The sequence below is a fragment of the Psammomys obesus genome, unplaced genomic scaffold, assembly GCF_907164565.1.
Source record: "Psammomys obesus unplaced genomic scaffold, mPsaObe1.curated_primary_1811, whole genome shotgun sequence".
In the NCBI taxonomy this organism is placed as follows: Eukaryota; Metazoa; Chordata; class Mammalia; order Rodentia; family Muridae; genus Psammomys; species Psammomys obesus.
Window position 1 is genome coordinate 16723760 of NW_026596256.1, and position 25135 is coordinate 16748894.

Here is a 25135-nt window from a genome sequence, read left to right on the forward strand (position 1 = left end):
ATGGGAGAGAAAACCTTCTGTCTTTCAGTACTAGAATCAAATAACCAAATCCTGCATGTTGACTTAAAAGTTTGCTCTTTTTTTGGCCCTGTCTGACCTTTCTTAGCAGCCATTATTGTTTAGTTTGCATTTGTGTGGTTCTGTTTACCCCTCTCTCTCTTACATTTTTAAATAACTAATTTTTTTCTACTCCCCACCTATTCTTCAAGATTTAGCTCCTAACAATTAGACTTTTGACTAGCATACAAACAAATGTCAGCTAACCATCTATCCTTAAGCCAAATTATTCATAAAGTTATATGCACATAATTGGTTCTCAGTCTAATTCTGACTCCTCCACCATTCTAAAAGTGATAAAACAATGCTAGGCCTTTGAGAGAACAGTGTCTGAATGGATGCTAATGATGATTAAAAACAAAATCAGCACTCTTTTTGAGAGTTTCATTTAAGTTTGTTTCATCTCAAACCTACACACTCGAGGCTGTCATCTGAAGGCTGCTCAGTTGTATTGAATCACATGACAACTCAGGAGCTCAAAAATGCATGACTGACTAGGACAACATGAGCTGGAGTAACAGGGAAGAGAGCCTTCCGAGGAGCATAAACAGAAATTCCCCGATCTAGAACAAAGTCTGATAAAACTCTCACACTATACGGAGACTAACAGAAGACAGAGCCTGCAGTACCACCCAGGTTAGCAGGGACATAGAGCCAGATAACAACTTACAGAAGCCTGAGATGTACCTGTAAGACTTTAGCATTTGGTTGAAGAGGTTTAATGATGAGCTGTTTGCCTGCAGTATAAAGAACCTTTTCTGAGTCAGGGCCCCATGCTACTGAATACACTGGTATTCCTGTAAAAAAAGAAAGGGGAAATGATAAACTTACATTTCCATGTCTTTAAAAAAGAATAATGTTAAGAGGATCAAAGTCTTGGCATGGTGGCACAGGACTGCATTCTGAACACTACTAAGGCTGAGGCAAGATAATCCTAAATTCAAGTCCAGTCTGAGCTACACAGAGTGGCCCCATCTCAAAACAGGATGAATAAATGATCTGTGTTATTTTCCCTTTTCCCTTAATTGGTGGTCCTTTCATACTGGAGAATAATCTGAGACTGAAACACAAACTGATCTAATAATATTTCAAAATGAAAATATGAAAGCTTTCCTGTGAGCCACTGGCACGCTCTATTTTGTATTTCTGTGCTTTGCTTTGTTGTTTTGTTTGATTTAGAGCATCAGACAATTTATACTCTGAGGGTTCAGGAGGGTCACTGAGGCCAAGCAGTGGCGGCTCGCACCTGTAATTCTAGCACTTGGGAGGAAGAGGCAGGAAGATCTCTGTAAGCTTGAGGCCAGCCTGGTCTACAAAACAAGTCCAGAATAGCCAGGGCTCTGTTACACAGAAAAATCATGTCATGTAAAAACAACAAAACAAACAAAAAAGTCACCTGAATACATGAATAAAGTATATAATCCAAGAACAATAGGATCCTTTGTTTAAGAAAAGATCCTGGGCTAGAGAGATGGCTCAAAGGTTAAGAGCACTGTCTGCTCTTCCAAAGGTCCCAAGTTCAATTCCCAGCACCCACATGGTGGAACATCACCATCTGTAATGAGATCTGGTGCCCTCTTTGGCATGCAGGTGTACATGCAAGCAGAGTACTGTATAAATAATAAAAAGATCCTGCTGTGTAGCCCAGGCTGACCTCACACCCAGCCTTACTTTTCCACTGGGATTACAAGTGTTCTCCACGCTACTAATAACATGATTATCTTTTCAACCAATTTGGATCTAGCTAGGAAAATACATTTTTCAGACATCCCTGATACTACAGCATTAAAATCTATAAAATAAGATGAAGGTTTTATAAAATTCAGGGTTTTTCACTTTCCATGTATAGCTAACAGAGCTGAAACTGCCTCGGTGTATAAGGTAAATGCACACACACACACACACACACACACACACACACACACGCACACGCACAGGTTTTTAGGGTTTCTCTGTGTAGACCTGGCTGTCCTGGAACTCACTCTATAGAGCAGGCTGGACCCACCTGCCTCTGCCTCCTGAGTGCTGGGACTAAAAGTGTGTGCCACCACACTGGAGCTGGTATATTCTTACAGAAATATACACTGGGTGTCTATAGCTATCACACTTTACTGCGTTTTCTGAGACAAAGACATAGTCTTTCACTGAACATGGAGCTCATCAATTCAGCTAGACTGGCTGGCCAGAACATCCCATGGATCCTCCTGCCTTTGCCTCCCCAGTGATGGGATCACAGGTGTGCACCACCACACCCAGCTCTTCTGTGTGGGTGCTGGGACGAGAATTCAGGTCTTCCCCTTGAGTGACAAGCACTTTACCAAAAGAACCATCTCCCTGTCCTAAAATCCCATGATTTCTTACATTAAAGATTCTCAGGGCAGGAAAGGTTTTGCTCTTCACCAAATGCAGCGCCTATAGCCAGAATGGCAGTGCCACTGCAAACGGAAAAGTACAAGCTTACGTACTCTTCCAGTTTGTGAAATGCTCACTGGTGAAGGCTTGGCCTCTGCTAGTAGCACTATTTGAGGAGACTCTGAACACCTGAGTTGGTAGGCCTAGCTACAGGAAGTATGCCAGCCCTATCTCTACTTCCTCACTGCCATAGTGAACTGTTCTGCTTCTCCATGTCATCGAGGTCCTGATGGCCAAATCCTCTCAAACTGTGAGTACAAAGAAAGCCTTCTCCCTAGTTCAAGACAAATGTCCTGTTACAGCAACAAGAATATCTATCACAGACCACATTAAATTCCATAAGGATGTTAAGTTTCTGACAAGGATTTACATAGTACTCAATTCAGTTACCTTTATTTAGTTAGTTTTGTTTTGTAGGTATATTTTTTTCCTGCATATATTATGTCTGTGCACCGTGGGCATGCCTGGAACCCATGGCCAGAGGCGGTGTCAGGCTCCCTGGACATGGAGTTACACAGAGTTGTGAGCCAGCATGTGGGTGCCGGGAGTAGAAACCAGGTCCTCTGGGAGAGCAGCCAGTGCTCTTCATCTCTGAGCCATCTCTCCAGCTCCCTGCTGCTTTCTTGACACAAGGTCTTGCTATATATAGTCAGGCTGGCTTCAAACTCCAGATCCTCCTGCAGTTGCACCCCACATGCTAGGATTACAGGTGTGCATGCACCACCAAGCTTGGCTAGCACAGTATTAACCTGGTTGCTCCCGGGGCTTCCTACTATCGTCTAGAAGTCTTTGCCTTATGTGGTCACTTTGAAGAATGAGTGCAGTAAGCGGAGCATGCCTAAAATCTCAGCACTCAGAGGCTGAGACAGGGAGATTACAAGTTGGAGGCTAAGCTGGACCACAGAGTGCGCGACAGGCCGTGTAGTTTACATAGCAAGGCTTTGTATTATATCTCTTTAACATATGTACATATACATTATTGACAACATCGGTTATATAGTAATAAATAATCCGTAATCCCTTTGTCCTAGCCTAGCTACCTATTCATTAGAAAAATTATCAAGGTTAGATAATCTGTGAAGATTAACTCATTTTTAATTATAAAACCAAGCCTTTGAAAACTGTCTAGGATCAGATTGTTTCAGCAACTGTCTTCTGTGAAGAAATGAATGAATGAATGAATGAATGAATGTATGTTCAGGAATTTTTTTAATTAATTAATTAATTGATTTACTTATATAGATTTTTTGAGACAGGGTTTCTCTGTATAGCCTTGGCTGTCCTGGACTCACTTTATAGACCAAGCTGGCCTTGAACTCTGAGAGATCTGCCTGTTTCTGCCTCTTAGAGTGCTGGGATTACAGGCATGAGCCACTGCACCCAGCTATGTCCAAGACATTTTAATTTCCAGGAAAAAAAATCTGAGGGTCTGGAGAGATGGCTCAGTGGTTAAGAGCGTTGTTTGCTCTTCCAAAGGACCCGGGTTAAACTCCCAGCACCCACATGGCAGCTCATAACTGTCTGTAACTCCAGTTCCAGGTGGTCTGACTCCCTCACACCAATGCACATAAAATAAAATAAAATTATTAAAAAAATCTGAATTTAATGATTCATGAGCAATCACTGAGATTTAATTACTCATTTAGAAAGAAAATTCCACATGCTACAATCAAGAGGGAGTGAATTCTAAGACAATACACCATCTATTTTGTGCATATCCGCCAAATAAGTGCATGAGCAGCAAGTCTCACTGGTTTACAGAGGTCGGACAGTCTAGTTTACACCTCGTCCATGCAAGTTCTTCAGGATGGCACCACAGTTTGCATCAGAAGTTGAAAAGGCTTCAGTCAACATCATCCAGGCTTTATCTATATGAAAATAGGCCCAAAGAGGTGATCAAACTCAAAGGGTGCTGCTCCTCCTCCTGCTGCTGCTGCTCCTCCTCCTCTTTGTCCTCCTAGACTCTCTGGAAATATTCTCTAGGAGTGGCCAGGGATTCAAAAGTAAGTTCCCAGCCAGGCTGGCTAAGCTCATGCCTGTAATCTAGTGTTCAGGAGGTTGAGGCAAGGAAGTCGCAGCAGAATTGTGGATGGCTTGAACTATACAATACCAGAATTTTAGTCCAAGCTACACTAGGCTAAGAGCGAGGCCCCCACCTCAAAAAAAAAAAAAAAAATTCTTCAAATGCATTCCACAACCCTAGTAAACTCCATAGAAAATGTCAAACCCAAACTTCAGAATTCCAAATGTTCTTGGTAAGGACTGGAAGGGAGAACAGCCAGGCACTCAAGTAGGTAGAAGGTAGGTAGTTAGCAGTGTCAGCCACATAAGCTTAGCTCTCACCCTTCATCAAAGAAGCTTCTTTTTGCAGCAGATGAAAGGTGCTACAGAGATCCACAGATGGTCAAAATGCAGAGAATGAAGAACCACGGGGTGCCAGGCTCCAGTTGATACATCCACAGCACAAACCCTATACTATGCCTGTCTTGGCTAGTTCTATGCCAACATGACACAAGCTAGAGTCCTCAAAAAGGAAGGGGCCTCAATTGAGAAAATGTCTCCATGAAATGGGCTGTAGACATGCTGGTGGAGCATTTTCTTAATTAGTGATTGATGGGGGAGGGGCTAGACCACTGTAGGTGATGCCATCCTGCCAGGCTGGTATCTGGCATGTGGAGCTTAGAGGAGGGTGGCCAGTCCAGCTGGACGCCCTCCATGGCTGAGCCAGATGGTGAATATCGACGGCCCAAACCTCCCTGGATGCCCCAGGGAATAAAACACCAACCAGCCAGGAGATCTGTCAAAGCAGGAACTCGGGTTTATTGAATTAAGCGGTTCTTTTTACAGGTTTGGGTCAAGGGGCAGGGTTAAGGAAGTGAGGTAAGATGACGTAGAGGGCAAGGTTAAGTGGTGCAAGGAGAGGTGGGCCAGCGACAAAACTCCACCTAACAGTTGCCAGGCAGGGTTAATTTTAAGGCAGATATGCTGAGTCACTTTTGCCCGGAAGCAGCGCCTCTTAAATCGGAAGCTAAAGACAGGTCTCCAAACTCGAGCCAGGCTCAGCCCAACACCATCCCTGGGCTGGTAGTCCTAGCTTCTATAAGAAAGCAAGCTGAGCAAGCCAGGGGGTGCAAGCCAGTAAGCAGCACCCCTCCATGGCCTCTGCATCAGCTCCTGCCTCGAGGTTTCTACCCTGTTTGTGTTCCTCTCCTGACTTCCTTTGATGATGAACAGCGCTGTGGAAGTGTAAGCCAAATAATTAAACCCTTTCCTGCCCAACTTGCTTTTGGTCACAATGTTTCATCATAGCAATAGTAACCCTGACTAAGACAATGGCTAAGAGAAAATAAGAGAAGAGGAAGAAGAAAGATTGTAAGAGCCTGAGGATCAGGGCACCAGAGGGAAGAGAGTTCTTTCTAGACTTGACTACACCCGTGAAATCCCAACAACATGGTTGCCGAAATCTGCATAGTAACCACACCTGTCAACATGCCAATCCGGATGAGAACGTTTCATCACACCGCAGCCCTAAATGAAAAGCGACAAGGCAGTTGGTGGCTGCTGAGAGGAGAAATACATTCTCTACAGGCACAAGCTTCCTAATAGGTTGTGCAACCTCCAGTGATCAGCCCTAAGTACGTGTGTATACTGGCAACTTAGTGTTGCACCCGGTAGGGTGTGTGCACACACAACAACAGTAGGTTCTGTATGCACACACAACAGTGTCAGGTGTGGTGGTGGTCCCAGCACTCTGGAGTTAGAGGCAGGCAGATCTCTGTGAGTTCAAGGCCAGCTTGATCTACATATAGAGTTCAATGCCAGCCAATAACACAGTGAAACCCTGTTTCAAACAAAACTAAACTAAAGGATAAGTCTAGAACAGGTCATGACCTCAAGGGAGGGGAAACACAGGAGGAGCAGGAGAGGGTAGAAGGAGCAGGGGACAAATAATGTAAATACAGTATGCTCATGCACAAATTTCTCAAAGTTTTTAAATTAAAACAATAAAGTAGTTAGGATTATCATAATTTTCATTATTATAGTTATAATTTTGTGCAAAAGGGAAATTTTAATTTTAATTTATAACATTTTATTTTATAAGCTATCAAATATCCACAACCCTCAGTAAAGTAGGCTTTGCTAAATTATATACTCACCTATAATAAACATCTGCCCCAGGGAAATAATTCTGTAAGTACAGCTCCCAATGAGTTACACAGGATGTGACTTTAGGCCCTTAGTTGTGGTCAAAGGCACAGCTGGGGTGTAGGATGAGGAGCCAGGGATGTTTTCATCCTCCTCACTTTAGCATTTGAATTGAGGCCCTCTTAAGGTGGCCCTGTCACCATTTCCTTGTTCAAAAGCCTTCCTTCAGAATACTTATTTACCATGTTAGGACAGGAGACAATTTATTTCCTGCCTATAGTTTTTAAAATAATCAGTGTTTCAGAAACATGATCTATAGAACAAAGTAAGCTTAGAAAGTGAAACAAGTAGTTTCTTTGTTACAAATAAGTGTTTGAACCCTATTCCTTCAATCAGATATTAAAGAACTTCTGATGTGGGTGCTTTGTTTAAAGAACGTTTATTCAGGTAGGTGAATAATTTCACAGAGAAAATGATTTATGATGAGTCTTTCTTACTAACATTTGAGATAAGCTCATAATATTTAAACTGTTGCTAAAAACATATATGCTAAAGCATGAATTAGCATAGTAGTGCATTTGTGTGATACTAGCACTTGAGAGGCTGGGGCAAGAAGACTACAAGTTCAAGGCCAGCCAGGGCTCTCCATCAAGACGTTTCAAAAGCAAATCAGCAGAGCACTAACCACACCCAGTGCTGTGCTTCATTTTGCAAAGTAGAAAAATAATACATTTGGGCTCCAAACTGAGTTATTTTAAATAATAGCTTAAGAATTCAGTAAATTATGTAACAAGATGTTACTCATTTTTTCATTAACAAAAATAGAAACACAATCATTTTATAATGATTTGTGGCTCTTTATATAGGAAATTTTTATTTATGCTTCATTTCAGTTAAAACACTCAAGAAGATCTTGTTTTTCTGACTTGGTACACTAAAGTCATGTGATCTTTTTGACATTTTTTAAGAAACCACATGCACCTGGGGTTGTGTTAAATGTCAGACCCTTATCTCTCAGTAAAACAAATTATCTAAATTCTTTCAACCCGTTGAAAGCATTTTAAACCACAGAGAAGTCGAGAGAAGTGCATTTCGATTGTTTTAAGGAAGTACCTGGTCAAATGTATCATGTTTTTCACATTCATACCATAACAGTATCCCCTAAAAGTGTTGTTTTTCTGTTACTAGAGGATGTATTAGAAACAAAATGCTCACTAACATGACTATCATAGTGTAGACTTTAACATGGATCTATAGAGTGGATGGAAATACTTAACAAAGAAGTCCAGCACTAAATAAACAGTATCTGTTAGCCAGTCCTAGCGATCAGATCATTCCATCATTCGCTACCATTGTTGTTCACTATAGAAGCACTCCACAATTACTCTGCCAGCTAAGTGACCATGGCCCACACCTTGTAATCCAGAGGTTGAAGCAGCTCTGCTCCACAGTGCATTCACACAAGCTGGATCACTGTGTAAGATCCTGTCAAAAATAATAACTGTTCCTTTCATTCTACTCGCAGAAAGATAATCAAGTGGGACTCATTCCAAAAAAAAGCAACTTGCTTATGTATGTCACTAGGTCAGGGAAAACAAAACAACAACAACAAAAATTTAAAGCATTTGTTTCTTCAGTTTCTACCCTCAGCTACCTCCCTATTTCCAATTTCCCCATTAATTTCACTTTATCTCTTTCATCTCTTCCCTTATGGAACTACTCCCAAGTTAAACTTTAACCTTTATTTCTTATCTTTAACACATTTCCATTCGCCCCCCCCACCAAATACCTGCAAACTAACATTCCAAAATCTACCTATTGAAAACCACCATTGCTCCAACAGAAGCCCTTATTCCTCTTGCACTTTCTCTCTTGACAACATACCTGTCCCTTTCAGCCCACTCCTAGAACTACTCTCCATTCCCCCAAAATTGCCAGATTAATGCTTCTTAAATCCTTGTCTCATTAAGAAAGGCCATTTCAGAAACAGCCTCACCAGCTATTCTCTTTAAATCCCAACCTCTTCTTTACCCTGCCTGCCACAGCTAATTAGAACAAGCTCCCAAACACTAGCCATTTCCTCTTACCTCTTATTGTCTTACTCAGTGTTTTTTGGTTTTGTTTTGTTTTGTTGTGTTTTGGTTGTTGTTGCTGTTCTTTTTGGTTTTTGTTTGTTTGTTTGTTACTTTGTTTTGTTTTGTTTGTTACGGGACAAACCAGCGCTGAGGATCTTTCTTGTATTCTTGCTGAGGCCATTTTAGGTGTAACTAGAATTTGATCTCTTGGATGGGAAGACCTAGGAAAAATTACCTATCCATTCGAGGTCAAGATGCCCCAACTAATTTATCTTAGTTTCTGTTAAACTGCCTGCTTGAGGCAAAACCTCCCCCTGCCATGCAAGATTAACAAAATATGGGTTTGTCTTTGAAAGCCCCTCTCTCCAAATGCCCAGCACCACACTTGGGTCCCTAATATCTGAGTATAGTCCCAGCCAGCTGGAATTGTTCAACCTGAAAATTTCAAGGGGAAAGAACATATCCATGACTGTCCAATTGAAACAAGCTTTATTTAATATTGGCCAAGAAGATGGCTACTGGCCAGGTCCATACCAAGGATTCCCAGAGAAATGCCATTGAATTAGGTCAGGCAGGTAGGTATTAGGGCAACAACCCCAAGGCTCATACTTTTGCTTTCACCCAGCTGGGGGCAAGCGCACATCCTGATGGACTTCTTCCCACCTAGCGTGATCAAGCACATCCTGTGCAGTTTGGGCAACCAACCTTGTTTAGTGAAGTGAAAATCTCATGACTTGTTATCGTACATGAGCCCTGGCATTCCAGGAAGTTATCCATCTCTGGGCAAGCAGGGCTTACAGGTTAGCTTTAGCCCTCACAGAAGACTTCCAATTGGCTAGAGACAGTCGATAGCTTGCGTCTGAGTGGTCTTCTCTGGTGGGCTCTTTTTAACAGTTTGGTTAGTTGGTTTGGCTTTTTTGGAAGTGTTGTTGCAGCTGTTGTTTGGTTTTGAGGTACTAGAGTCTCCTGTAGCCCAGGCTGGCTTCAAACTGGCTATTTAGCAAAAAGTGACCATGAACTTCTGCTCTTCCTGCTTCTACTGCACCCATCAGTCTTGTACCACCTTGGTCAGCTCAATGCTGTTTTAAGGTTCTAAAACATTACAGAATAAACTCCAAACCCCTTCAATCAGTGTTGGCAACTTGGCCCTTCTGGCAGGACCAATGCCCCACACTTGCCTGACTTTTTGCTTCCTCCTCTTCTGCCTCTGATCATATTAACTTCCTCCAATACCAAATCTACTCTCACACCAATATGGCTATTTCCATACCTAATTTCTTCACCCTTCAAAAACCCAGTAAAAAGATGCTACACTATTCGTTACAGGTCTTCCTAATAAATCCTTTTTCTCCCTATAAAACACCATGGTGCTTCTGTCTCCAACGCTCCAAACGTGCTTTATAACAGTGTGCATTCTTCAGAGCAAGTCATATTTTCTTCACTAACTTCATCATATATAACTTCCATTTGAAAATAGGAAGAAAAGTACTTACATATTTAACTGAACATTTCAATCCAGTCTGAAACCATAATCAAAAAATGCAGTGCGGCACAGAGAGGACTTAGTTATAATTATTTACAACTTACATATTCTTTCTCAAATAAGAATGGTAACTCCTCACAGGCACCAGTAAGAATCATTTCTAAGCTAAGTCAAACTTTATCCCACTCAAGATGGGATTCGTCTTTAACATTCAAAAGGGGAGGTATGACTATTGCTAATGATCAACCAATGAATACAGAATCAAATATGGAGGCATGCATTTTTAATCCCTATATTCCAGGGTCTAAGTAAATTCAAGGACAGCCAGGGCTGGAGAGACCCTGTCTCAAGAAAAAAAGAAATTAATTCAGGAACTAATTTTTCTTCATCAAATAAATGTAAAGGCCAACAAGATGGCTCAGCAGGCAATGGCAGTGTTGTCAAGCCTGATGACCTGAGTTTGATGCCCAGGACACACATGCTCAAAGGGAAGAATCAACTTCAGTAAGTTGTCCTCTTGTAAAGGAAACACACCAGAGACTGCTACAGAAGTACCCTTAAAGCCGAAGACAAAAGCTTTACTGCTGGCTGCTCGAGGGAGCCTGCCCAAATCATGCAGCCCAAGCCCTACAATATTCTCTGTCTTTTATGCATAAACACCTCATCCTGGTTGTTACATTTTAGTTAGCAAGAAGTGGAACTACAGAAGCCAAAAAGAAAGGTTAGCACATTTGGGAACTTTCCACTTGGGGACTTTCCTGGAATTGGTGACTTAGCCTTTGCTCGTTTTGGCAGGTGGAATAGGTCTTTGCTCATGTTTTGGCAGGTGTTGCAGCCTACATACTGGGTTATGAGGCTTGAATGGTGCTACTAAGTTCTGCTTAGGTCTGGAGTTCTGCTAAGGTCTGGAGGCCTGTTACACTCTCACCTCCACAAATATGCCCTCGCATGCACCCACCCACACACATATAAAAATAAATGGATAGATAGATAGATGCAAAATATGTCAGAAAATAAACTTTTCAGGAAAGAAAGAAGTATAATTAATATAAACCTGTAGGCAAAATAACAAGGGTACTTTTCAACACTGTTCATAAAATTCCAAGTTTAACAGTAATTTGGATTTGACATATTTTTCCATCAAATTTCCAGACCCTGCAAAGAAAGCTGACTTCCCTGGCTTTCTGATTTGAGACATTAGTACCAGTCCTCAGGTAGTCTAGATTTACAGCTGCTGCAGTCTCTAACTCACTATTACAAGTTAACTTCTCTAATGATTGTTCCAGAGATAAAACAGGAAAAGTGTGCTGTTGGTATAAGGTTCTTGTGGAATGTATACAATTTACCCTTGTTCATTCAAAGGCTGATTTCTCTACCCCACTATCTGGTTTCAATCTGGACATTGCATTGTGATGCTTATTTTAAGCATCACCTGTCTCAGGTTTGTGTAAATGTGCCACCATTTGTTTTCTGTACTGTCAATAAAACAACCAGCCAATGATCAGCAATGGAGAGAATAGAGTAGGACATCCTGGTCCGGAGGCGAGTGGGAGAAGTCAGAGATGAGAGCTTGGGGAAGAAAGGACTTGGAACCACCAGGAGAGATGAACTGGACCTAATATTATGACTAAAAGCAAGTATAATGTGGGAAATCTGAATGGGAGGAAGTTATATAGGCTTGGAGGTTTTAGGATGGAGCAATCATTGCCCAGCATTGTGCTCTAGGTTAATTAAATACATCTTAGTCTCTGTGTGATGATTTGAGTATACAGCTGGTTTAAGAATAACCACTATTTAACTAAAAGATAAATCAATGATAAATATTAATAATCAACAACAGTGTGCCTTGTTAGAAAAGCACACCAGTAACTAAAAACTCAAGAATTAAATTCACAGTTCTATAGCATTCATTTTAAACAAGCAGATTATTTGATTGAGATATTGACAGTATAACTGAAATAGGAAAATATACCTTAATATTATTTATCAGTTTTGTAATATAAACCTTGAGTAAGATTAACTAGGGTAAAAGTGATTAGCAGTTTCAAAGTTCCCCACCCCACTCCTTCCTGCGACAGGGGTTTCTCTGTGGAGCCCTGGGTGTCCTAGAACCTGCTCTGTAGACCAGGCTGCCCTCAAACTCAAAGATCCATCTGCCTCTGCCTCCCAAGTGCTGCCACTGCCTAGCTCTCAAAGTCATTTTTATTCCGAGAAAATTATTGCTATTTAGAATGCTGACAAATATCATTACTAATTCAACTATTTCTTTGTTGTAAACCAAGCAGTAGTTGAGTTTCTAGATCCCTAACGAAGTACAGCACAGAACTCACAAACAGCACTAAATCACCATCCTCTAATAAACAATGTTACTATTAAGCAACTTACTTCACATTTCTACTTTAGACTGAAATCCAAGAAAACAGCCAGGAAGGGGCTGGAGAGATGGCTCAGTGATTAAGCACAGTTGCTGCTCTTACAGAGGACCTGGGTCTGGCTCCCAGTACCACAAGGTGGCTCACAACTATCTGTAGCACCAGGACCAAGGGATCTGACACCCTCCTCTGACCTTTGAAGGCAGGGCAGAAGAAAATCTCTGGAGACTAGAGCTATGGTAGCTTGGTGGTGGCACTTGCCCAGAAGTTACAAAGCCTTGGACTGACTCTCTAGCTCCAGCACTGGAGAAAAGAAAATCACTGTGCCCACTAAAGACTTATTTGCTAAAGACACAGTTCATCATTTTACTACTAAAGTATAATTAATAGGCTTTAAAAACATGAAGCGCACCTATGACTGTTCCTAAAACTTCTGAAAGTTTATACTCAGCAATGAGCACTCAAGAGATTATGGGTGGAAAAGATTTTATCTCCTAAGAAAAACTACTTAGCATTTCTGGTCACTTACATTAACATCTACTTAAGGAATGCTTTTAAAATGTCACTTTTACATTAGTTTAAGAGGAAACACCTTTTTTTTTTTTTTTTTTTTTTGGTTTTTCAAGACAGGGTTTCTCTGTGTAGCCTTGGCCATCCTGAATCCGCTTTGTAGACTAGGCTGCCCTTGAACTCACAGTGATCTACCTGCCTCTGCCTCCTGAGTACTTGTACTAAAGACGTGCACTACCATGCCCAGCTAAGTAAACACCATTTTAAAAATAAAATTAGTTACAGATGCTTCATATTTAGAACTTTATCATACAATTCTGAACAATTGCCTGCAAGTGTTTTCTGGGAGCCTATCTACCGATCAGCTCTGGCATGATTAGGTAAGCACAAGACTGCTTTGTGTTTTAGGACATTTAACCTGCTCTACTCTAAGAATGTACATGTAACGTAAGCCCCACGAGAATGGCCACCATACTGATTTACTGCCACTCCTTTCCTCACACAGAACACTGAGATGCTCCTTTAAATGTTGTCAGTTACCAAGTCACTCATCACTGTGTCCATTCCCCTTTATTAGTACAGAAATAAAAGTTCAACATCATTTACAAGGAGTGCGAATATTTTGAAATTATTGTTGTTGTTTTGAGAGTATATCCAGGCTGGACAGAACTGGCTATGTAGAACAACACTCAAACTGGTGAGCATCTTCATGCCTCAAGCTCCAAGTACTGGAACTACAAGCATGGTCCACTGTGCCTGGCTCTTGGGACTTTCAAATAAGAAGGAAATGTTTAATATCTTCTCTTACATGGTTTTCTTTCTGTCTTGTCTATCTGTCTTTCTCTCTCTCTATCTGTTTCTTCCTTTCTCTTTCTTTTCTTTTCTTTCTTGTATCATGGATTGAACCCACAGCCATCCTACTATATATTCCAAGACGGCCTCAAATCTACAGTCCTCCTGTCTTTCTCTCCTAAGAGTCAGGAACACAGTCATACAGCACCATGCCCAGATAAATTGTCTTAACTAGATGCCCAGACCTACTTCATATGCAAGATGCTCTACATAGTCCAGAATAATTAAAAATATATATATTTAGCCTGCAATTGTCTTTATATAGATTCACAAACATAAAGAAAAAGTCTTTCTGTCAATATAGCTCTGGATATCTTAGGATACACTATGTGGAACAGGCTGCCCTTGAACTCACAGAGATCCACTTCTTTCTGCCTCCACTTCTTTCACCACACCACACCTGGCTTTTTAAATATATACAGGGCCAGTGAGATAACTCAGCTGGAAAAGATACTTGCCACCATGCCTATGACCCGAGTCCCATCCATGGCACCCATGTGGCAGAATGAGAAAGCCAACTTCCCTAAGTTGGCCTGTAACCTCCACATGCACACCTTGAGGAAGTCATGTGATCCCACAAATAAATGAACAAATAAGTGTAATAATAAAGCATAGGGGATGAAGGGATGGTTCAATCACTGTAAGCACTTGTTGCTATTGCAGAGGGCCCAGGAAATGTTGAGAGTCATGTGCTGTACAAGCTTAGAAATTAAAGGACCAATTATAAGGCATACCATACCTTGTTGAGCTAAAGTTGATCTAAGCATCCCCGTCTTTGACCAAATTTTCACTTGTCCATCTTCTCCAACTGTGCAGGAAAAAAAAAAATTAACCATAGAAAATAAACTTAAGTTTACACTTACATATATAAGTAAACATCTAAATGTTTAAAATTCATACACAATTCATTCTGAGTGCAACTGAATACATTTTAACTGTAAATTTAAATACAAATTACATGAAAAAAATTTTCATCAATGTAACCAAATTTCTACAGCCAAAATTCAATTTACCTTCAAACTTAGAAAAACGTTACTCAAATACTACCTCCACTGTCGCTATACTTGCACTTAGACTCTAAGTATTCTGTGTAATATAATACCTACTGCAGCTGAACACCAGAAAGTAGGGAAAGAAACAGGTAAAATAATGAAATCTACCTGTAACCATCTTAACTCAAAAGGAAAGAAAAAGCCTGGAGCTATACAGAATCATTTAAGAAATGGATTTCTGCTTGTTTGTTTGTATTCTGGTAAGACAAGGACTCACTATGTAGCTCTGGCTGTCCCCAAACTCACTCTGTGGACCAGGCTGGCCTCAGAATCACAGGGATCTGCTGCCTCTGGCTCCTGAGGCTGGAATTACAGGCATGTGCCACCATGTCCATCAGGATTTTTGTTTTATTTATTTAGTTACCATGTTTTATTTTTGTGGTGCTGGCGATCAAATCTAGAGATGTACACATACTCCTTCTACTACTGAGCTACATGCCAGGCTGAGCTGTTGATTTCTGCCTATGTTTGAAAATGGTTCCCATCAAAATATACTTATATGCTGAAAAAGAAGCCATTGGAAAAGAAGTTAGAGGTACTGGTGACAAAGAACATGTCACTAAAAAAATATAATCAATTTTTTTAAATCCTCCTAAAGAAGGCCTAAGAGAGAGATGAAAAGCATCTGCACGGGTTTTTCTACTCCTCTCTTCAAGGGGTCCAGCTTAAGCTCGCTCTTCTTCAGCGTGGTCTGTGCTTAGTGATCGGCTTCTAAAGAACAGAGTGGGATGGAAATGGCAGAGTATGATTTCTAAGGGTAAGTCAGAAAAGATGCTGTGGGTTCTAACCTGCTATTTTTTGGATCCCTGGGAAGCAAGATGCCATGCTGTAAAAACACTCCCTCAGCCCTGCAGGCTTGCCTACCTGGCAAGGAATTAAGGTCTCCCACTAAAGCCGGAGAAGAAGCAAGGCCTCGTGCCAGCATCCACATATGCAAGGAAAGCTGGGAGTGGCCCTTCCAGTGCAGTCAAGCCCTCTTCGTGACTGCAGCCAAATGTTACAACTTGCTGGGACCTCATGACACACTCAGGCAGAAATATCCACCCACCAAAGATGCTCCCAGGCCTACAGAACTGGCCATGTACTCAACGCTTATTGCTAAAGTCTCTATAAGTGTTCAGGTAACTCATTGTACAGCAAGAGGTGACAGGAAGTCCTACCATGAGTAAAACTGGGATGAAAGAAAGAAGAGATAAATATAAGTTAAATGAAAATATTTTTTAATTTAAAATTTTTTTTAAATTATAACTTTCACCTACTCTATGGACTTGATCATTCTAAAAGCCCTCTTTGATTGAATATTCTCCAAAAGTCACAAATAAAAGTAACAATTAATGTGATAAACAAAAAAATGGACATAGCGGCATTCTCCTGGAGCCCCAGCACTGGCAAGGCTGAGGCAAGGGGATTGCTAATGAGACCAGACTGACCTACAAAAGGAATAGAAGTCATCCGGTACTGCATATCAAGACTGTCTCAAGACAGAAAAGGAAGAGAAATAAACTATTCTGAATGACCATTTACACAGCAGTGTAGGTTGGCACTGTGACAACTAGTTGCTACTAATAGTGAACTATGCTACTGCTAACCAAATGTGATGGTTAGTTTTAAATGTCAACGTGCCCCATCTCAAACCACCTGGGAAGAGAATCTCAACCGAGAAGCTAGCAGGTCAGTTTGGCCGGGAGCATGTCCGTGGGGGCTGTCTTGCTGAGTGATATGGGGATACAGCTGGACAACACTCGTCACGGCCAAGCCCAAAACTAGAACAGCAAAGAAAGCTGCTTAAGTGTCTGCTCTCTCCACGCTCTCAATCGTGGTGAGACTTGCAGAGCTCTTGCCTTGACTTCCCCACAATAGTAGACAATAGTCTGGACTCATAGGCTGAAATAAGCCCTGTCTGCCCAGATGCTAGTTTTGGTCACAGTATTTTATCACAGGGCAAAAATGAAGCTAGAACAATGAAAATAATTTCTTTGACTCCTTTTCATTAAAAATTCACTTAAAATGTTATTTGGGGGTGAGGGTATTGGTTGGTATTAGATCACTTGCCTAGCACGTGAGGGCCCTGGTTCTGATCAACACAACACAGAGAGACACATCTGCAAAATACTTACCTGTAACTAATGCGGTCCCCTCATAATTCCAGCGTCCTGCAAGCACGGCCCCACAGTGAGCTTCTACACTTTTCTCCACTCTGCCTAACTTGGAAATCAGGTGAAACTTACCTAAAAGAAATTATCTGTGAGAATCTATTTTTAACTTCCTACTATTAGATTAATTAGCATTCATGAACTAATAATTAGTTATTAGGGACAAGCAAATAATGTCATTATTCTTAATCTTAAAGAATGCAAGTCAAATAAAAAAGATGCAAAAATGTGGCATGATAAACATTCACATATAGTATATTTCATCTAGTAAGCAAAAAAGTTGGATTTAAAAATATACTTAAGCCCTGAATAAGAAAAGTAATCTCTTGCTAAATAAAAGATAAGTTAATCCTATCTTCTTAATGTAAACTCACTACAAATGAGAAAATAGTTATATACATTTGAAAGATGTCAAACACATCTTTAAAGATCACAAATGCCTTACAAATGCCCACAGACTGGGACACACTTGTAATGTCAGCAGGATAGTGATTCTAGAACAGCCTGGACTATACAGTGAGTTCAAGAGTAGCCTGGGGCACACAGTGAGGCTGGGGGAGGAAGACGAGAAGAAAAAAGAAAAGAGGAGAGAAGATGAAATAGAAGGGGAGAGGAGGGAAAGACAAAACTAAAAGGAAAAATAATATTAAACAAATACTAAACAGGTTAATTTTATAGTAGTTTAGCATTTGGGTTATTGATTCTGAAAAATAAATATTACAGAACTAAACAAATGAGTGCTTGTATTGATAATGATAACAATAGTTTCTTACCATTCCAAGAATTGAAAAAAGAAAAAGTAAAATAAATCCTGTGATACTGACTTAGAATTGGTGTTACCAGAATATATTCAAGGTTTATATAGAAAGTGAGAAAGTGATAGAGAACTAGCTACTGACATGATTCTTTTTTGTTTTTTTACATTTAATTATTCATTGGGGGAAGGGGCATGAATGTACCAAAGCATGCACACAGCGGTCAGAGGATAACCTGGAGAGGTCAGTTCCACCTTCCCACAATGAGGGTTCTAGAGATTGAATTCAGACCATCAGGCTTGGCAGTAAGTGCTGTTGCTCACTGAACCATCTGAATGGCCCTAATTTTTTAAGTATACATTTGTATTCCCATTTCTTAGTTCTGTTTGATGAAGACTCTGAAGAATAGACACAGTCCATTAGAATGATGGCACTGCTAGCAATGTCCATATCTTGGCTTTTAAATATCATTAACCATCTAAAAATAGGCATATTTGGGAAATGGCTGATTTAAAAAATGTGTCTATGAATTACAAAATTAGTTTGGTATATCTTGTGCGAGGAAGTGCTCAAAACATGATGAGAACATGTGCAAAACAAAAACAAAAATCAATGTAGTTGGCTGATTGGGCTCTCGGTGGCCAAATATGGGACAATTTCAAAATCAAGATGAAAAAATTATAGTAACAATATTCATAAAACAAGATAGACATCTATGAGGCTAATCTAACATTTAACTAGTAAGACAAATGGCCATGAGACATTCAAGGCTTTCCTTGAAGCAGAATACCAACTATTTAACATAAACAGCTTACAGAGATAGAAAAGTTATCATTAATCAGCCTTTCTGGTAATAAACGATCTAGCCAAGAATCATCAGATTTTTAGAAATTGGAGAATGTCTAAGATGGAACAGAATATTTTTATGTAGTCTCAAAATACATTTTCATAAACAGTTTATTAAAAGGGGGAAACCAGAGGCTGCAGAGATGGCTCGGTGGTTAAGAGCACTTGTTGCTCTTGCAGAAGACTGGCTTCACGTCTCTGTAGTCACACGGTGGTTCACAACCATCTGTAACTCCAGTTCCGGAGCATCGGACACCCTTGTGTGACCTCTGCAGGCACAAGGCATGCATCATGCATTTGATGCACATACATACATGTACGCAAAACACTCGTACACATAAAATACAACTAATCCAAAAGCAGGGGAGAAAACAGTAACATCATAGTAGATGAACTTAGGAAGCACTGGCTGTCGGGTAAGGAAAGTTAACAGCACAGTAACATGTCAAATCACACCATGAATCTGCCAGTATTCCCATTAAAAATGTGGATGCTGAATCAACCCTTAAAGAAACAGTGAAAAAAACAAGGGGCTTGCTATAAAACAAAAGGCCCGCATCCTTCAAAATCGCCAAGGACGTAGAGGAGAATAAAACGTGCAGGAGACGGTGTATCCACATCAAATGGCGGTTTTGTCAAACAACCCCAGGCACAAACCACAGTACTGGGCTACACTGTCAATACAAAGATGTGCACAGGCCGTCCACGAAAAGCTTACCGTCAGAACTCGTGAGGACAAAGCTTTCTGCCTGAGTCTGTTTCTTTATGCCTACACTTTTTGGAAACCAGTGAAGGTCTATGGGGTAGATGTCATCCGGCAGCTTGACTATCAGGCTGGTCTCGCTGGTTAGCAAATTCCACTTCACTATCTGGTGATCGTCACTGCACGAGTACAGCTCCTCAGCGGTGGTCCAACCCACGCAGCTAACCAGCTCCTGATGTGGTGCGGCGTTAAGGCGTCACTCAACACACGGACCGCGAAAAGTCAAACAGCCAAATGCTTTCACGCTTCTAGGTGTAGTTTTTTCACTGTGTGACTTTTAATATTTTTCCATTAAAAGAAATTGTCTTCCATACAAGTTGTAAGAACAGAAATCAAAGAGAAAGCTAGATAGACAGGGAACAAAATTTGTGATAGAAAGTATTTCTAAGCATGGTCAAAAGCCATACACACATACTCAAAAAACATAAAACTCAAAAAAATCAAAAGGTAGGAAATGATGTTGGGAAATAGGAAGAATGTAAGACTAAAAATACATACACTCATATGCATATCTTACTATTTGGAGTTATCAGAATTAGTTACTAGAATAAAATATATGTCATAATTTTAAAATTGCCTTAATTTAACATATACGATTTCTTTAATGTGACTGTTGTGCTTGCACGGATGTCTATGCACCATATACATGTCTGGCATCTTGCAGAAGGCTTCAGATCTACTGTAAGTGGAGTGTGCTTGCTAATTCTACAGCCAGTGTCATTTGGAAGAAAAGAACCTCAAAATATTGAGAAAATAACCCACCAGATTGGCCTGTGGTGCATTTTTCTTGATTGATGATGGATGTGGAAGGGCCCTGCTCACTGTGGTCAGCGCTCTGGGATCGTCCTGGGTACCGCAGGAGGGCAGGCCAAGCAAGCCATGAAAAACAAGCCAGTAAGCAGCACCCCTCTATGGCCTCTGCATTAGCTGCTTCTTCCGGGTCCCTCCCATTTGAGTTCCTGCCCCAGTTATCAACAGGGATGGACTGTGGTGTAGAGCTGTAAGGTGAAATAAACCCTTTCCTCTCTGGGTTGCTTTTGCTCATGGCGTTTTATCACAGCAATAGTAACCTAACTAAGATATGGAACTATGGGTGACTGAGAGCCACTGGGTAAGTCTGAGATTGAACTGGGTCCTCTGCAAGACCAATACATTCTTAACTCTGAGCCAGCTCTCTAACCCTCTCCCTCTTTTTGAGACAGGGTCTCCCTATCTAGTTGTGGCTGGCCTGGAACCTACAATGTAGACCAGGCTGTCCTCAAAATCACAGAGATCCATCTGCCTGTGTCTCCCAAGTGCTGGGATTAAAGCTGTGAGCCACTATGCCTTGTAGCAAGTATTACTTTAATAAGTTACGAAGATTAATTTTGAAGATTGAACTCTCCAGTGAACTGTCTCTTTCAGTTGCACATTCTGATAGTCCAGGGAAGATATACCTTGCAGCTACAACTACCATCTTACCATTTCTCCTGTTTTCATTTTTTCTTTTTCATTTGTATGGTCCTAAGAGCAAACCTAGGGATCTGTATGTTAGCTACATTCCCAGCCCTTATTTACATTTAATCATTTAAATTTTAAAATTATATGTTATTTATTATGGGTGAGGGGGCGTGACAAGCACTGCCACAGTGCTTATGTGAAGGTAAGAGCACATCTTGCAGGACTGTGCCGGGGTCACTTCTCTTTCTTTGCCATGTAGGCCCCTGGTATTGAACTCAGATTAGGCTTGGTACCAGGCACTTTTACCAACTAAACCATCTCACTGCCCTAACAATACAAATTTTCTAACACTGAAATCAAAAATAATTCAGTTACAATTTAATGCACCCAAAACATGCACAGGAATAAATGAAATGATTCCCGAATTCTTTATTTAATTTAGTTTTCCAGTCTCCAATATATGCCAAGAATGTCTATATAAGTGTAAATCCCACATCTGCTAGCAGGACAAACTGTTTACCCTAGTAGAATTCTGTCCCTGGAGAAACTATTTCCACTTGTCACTTACATAAGATGCTTATCCTTGTTTATCTTTCTATTTCTAAATACCAGGTCAATCTGGTTACATTGTCTATTCTCTTACAGTTCTTATACAATCTTTTCAGTTACTTCTTTTGTGTTTTCAGCAACGTTCATTTTACCTCAAATGAACAAACTTTTTCTAAGGAAGGAGATTGTGGTATAATCATTTTGATGTGTTCCAAGGTTTTTAATTAATTCAAAATATAACAGATTAAGCAAAAAGATAAAGAAAATACAGAGATGTTAAGCAATATCACAAGGAAATAAGGAAGTGACTCTGGAATATTCTAAACCAAAGCACAGTATACAGGAAAGGACCACAGGCTGCTACAGAAGAACTCCACTGAACAATGTTTCTTTTTTTAAGGATTTGCTTGATTCTTATCTATGTATGTAGGTGTCCCTGGAGGCCAGGAGAGGGCATCAGATCCCCTGGAATTTCAGGTAGTTGTAAGCCAATCAATGCTAATAAAACGTGGGTGCTCTGAAAGAACAAAGGTGCACCTAACTGCTCACACATCTGTCCAGCCCCTAACAGTCTTTCTAAAACCAAGACAAGCAGCTAAGGTAACCCTGTACCACACACGGTCATCCCAAACACAACACCAGTAGTTTATATAAGGTTAGACACATATGTATGTACAGGGTTACTTAAGATGAAGTAGACACGAGAAGGACTGACTGTAAGATGAGGAAATTCTAAAAGGAGAGTTACTCTTCAGCTTAAAAGGTGAACACAAACAGCAAACATCAATAGTGGTATGAGTTCCTGAGAGCTCCCTCTGAAAAGACAGAAAATCGCTTTAAAGAAAAATTACATCCTTACTCAAGAATTAAACAGGTAAAATAATATACATAAAAAAAGATTGAAAAAAAGCATATGCTTAAATCAGTATTTTCCTATTTCTGATGAGAGACCAGACTTTCTTGTTTCACATCCATAGCAGACTAACATCTTGAAAGATAAACTAAAAATGGGGGCTGGAGTTCCACCAAAGCACATGTGAGCTCAATGTGTTCAAGGTGGCCTGAGCGCAATCCCCAGCAACAAGGTAAACAAGCAAGTAAACAAGCAAGCAAACCTCAAATTACTAAAACATGATCTCTGAATGCTGCCAGGATGATAAATTGAAACAAGACTAATCCCATATTAAGTTTCTTATTCCCTAACAGACCTGCAATAAACCCCACAGGTGATACTTTGAGAACTGATTGAAATGATGAGAAATAAGAAGGGGGGGGGGGGGACAAGTACACCTCCCTGAAATACAAGTGAAGGCTTTCTCTGACAAAATATAAAGGCTGTATATATAAGAAAAGAATAATAATTGCTACCTTCCGTTTGTCCTCTACTTTAACAGGAGTACAAAGAAATAAAGGAAAATTTAAAAAGCACATATGTGTGAGATCACATTAACAGATTATTCAGATATTTATTTATTCATTCATTCATTCATTCATTCATTCATTCATTCCTTATTTTTGGCTTTTTGAGACAGGGTTTCTTTGTGTGTTCCTGGCTGTCCTTGAACTAACACTGTAGACCAGGCTGGACTCAAACTCAGAAATTCACCTGCCTCTACTGCCCGAGTGCTAGGATTAACGGTGTGTGCCACCACCTCCTGAAGTATTATTCAGATTTTGTTAAAGATTCCTTTAAAGATTCTTCTAGACTTAACAAAGGTTGCTCTTTAAGTACTTAAGAAATACAGTAATACACATGTCAGAAGTATCTGAAAGTAAGACTGTGGGCTGACGGTGTACTTTGTAGAAGTTCCTACAAGTGGGGTCTTAAATATTTTGAAAACAATGTCTATTAAGTTCCATTCAAGAAATTAAAAACAGCCATTAACTAGACTAAAAGCAGCAGAAGAAAACCTTTGACAGTATCATAACAAGTTGAATGCAGTTAGGTTTACAATATTAAAGGATATGCTTTGGTTCTTTTAAGAGAGAGATCTTCAGCCTCATGTTTCCAGTTCCAGAAAAATTTTAAATACCACTTGCTTGTATCCACTGTAAAGACAGAGAACACAGATCAACATTAACAACTGTGCACAAGCATACGGCGGCACATGTACACATGCTCACACAGGGGCTCACACCCACACTCTACACCCCAAGGAACACCACGCACCTCCAATCCCTCCAATACAAACACATGGAAAGAAAAGAAAAATAATGCGCATGACAATAAGACCAAGAATTGATGGCGTACCTAGGTTGAGCACCTAGGGTTCTCGGTAACATGCCTATAACAGGCCCACTATTCCAGAACCCCACTAAATAAATCTGTCTGAGGCTGGGGAAATGCCTCCGCTGTTGAGAGTATGTACTGCTCTTATAAAGGACCCAAGTTCAGTTTGTAGTACCTTGTGTTGGTAGCTCACAACCACCTGTTACTCGGGGCTCTAAGAGATCTTATCACCTCTGAGGGCATTTGTAGAATGCACATACCCCAGACACAGACACACAAATATACATAATACAAACTAAAAAGTGAAATCTGGGTAGATAAAGAATATCCAGGACCAGAAAGAAATGACTCAATGGGAAAAGTACCTGCTATCAAGCCTGACAACCTAAGTTCAACCTAAATTCTCAAGTAAGGATGTAATTTTTCTTTAAATCAATTTTCTGTCTTTTTCAGAGGGAGCTCTCAGGAACTCATACCCAAGGCCTACAAGATGGAAGGACAGCATCAACTCCCAGCCACAGGCCATGAATGCACACAAAAAGAAATAAATGAGTCAAAAGACTTGGCAAACCAAGAAACCTTCAACCACAACCCATCTAATGAATATATTGTTAACTAAGTGTTAAATGCCTTAAGTCTGTAATCTACATGGAAACAATGCAGTGTTACCAGTATTGCAGTATTAGCTCAGTGTGAGGCTAACAATCTGTCATGAGGAGAAAAAGTGCCCAACGGCTACAGCTAAGAACAACTGAATTGCTTAAGGACAAGATGATAAATTGCTTTAAAAGTTATGCAACCAGCCTGTAATGCATGCCTGTAATCCCAGCACTCAGGAGGCAGAGGCAGGTGGATCTGAGTGAGTTCTAGGACCCAGAGCTATGTAATAGTGAGAGCCTGTCAAAAAACAAAACAAAACAAAAAAATCAGCAGGTAATTACCAAGTGAAAAATAAACACTCTCCAGATAATTACTTCATCAAAAGATCCACATAAAGAAAAACTTAGGTTGTCTGAGTCAAATATACATTTATATTCTTTTTGAGCAGTATCACTAGATAATATAGAAAAAAGTCAAATGAGAATATAATTAAAAGGGCTGAAAATCTCTTCACTAGGTCCAAAATTACAGGGAATTACATCAAAGGAGGTGCTGACTAAAGACAAAAATACAAAATAAAATAAAAAAAAGCATTGGGACTCACTGAAATCATTTCTTGTTCACCTGAATTAAGAAAACCTTCTGTATAGGAAAGGTGTACAGCTTCCTTTCTCTTTGGTTGAATTCTCTTAAACTTTCGAAGTATAAACCTGTATGGAGCCTAGCCAAGGGCAAATGGGATTTGCTGCAGGCATTTACCAACTTCATTCTTGGTACTACGGAGTTCTCAGCTGTCTCAAAACCCCTTCATCCCTCCCATCAGCCCCTTCCACCTAGTGT

General features: G+C 40.3%; 1 protein-coding gene across 1 annotated transcript in view; it reads right to left on the reverse strand.

Moving 5' to 3' along the window:
• The window catches only part of Ift80 (intraflagellar transport 80), an 84843-nt gene that overhangs the window by 54569 nt on the left and 5139 nt on the right, over positions 1–25135 (reverse strand). The window contains exons 2-6 of the mRNA XM_055596894.1: positions 23431–23514; positions 19432–19651; positions 17077–17187; positions 14647–14715; positions 745–854 (exon numbers count right to left, since the gene is read on the reverse strand). Coding sequence (XP_055452869.1) covers positions 745–854; positions 14647–14715; positions 17077–17187; positions 19432–19651; positions 23431–23469 — 549 coding nt within the window. The 5' untranslated portion in view covers positions 23470–23514. The remainder of the gene's footprint in view (positions 1–744; positions 855–14646; positions 14716–17076; positions 17188–19431; positions 19652–23430; positions 23515–25135) is intronic.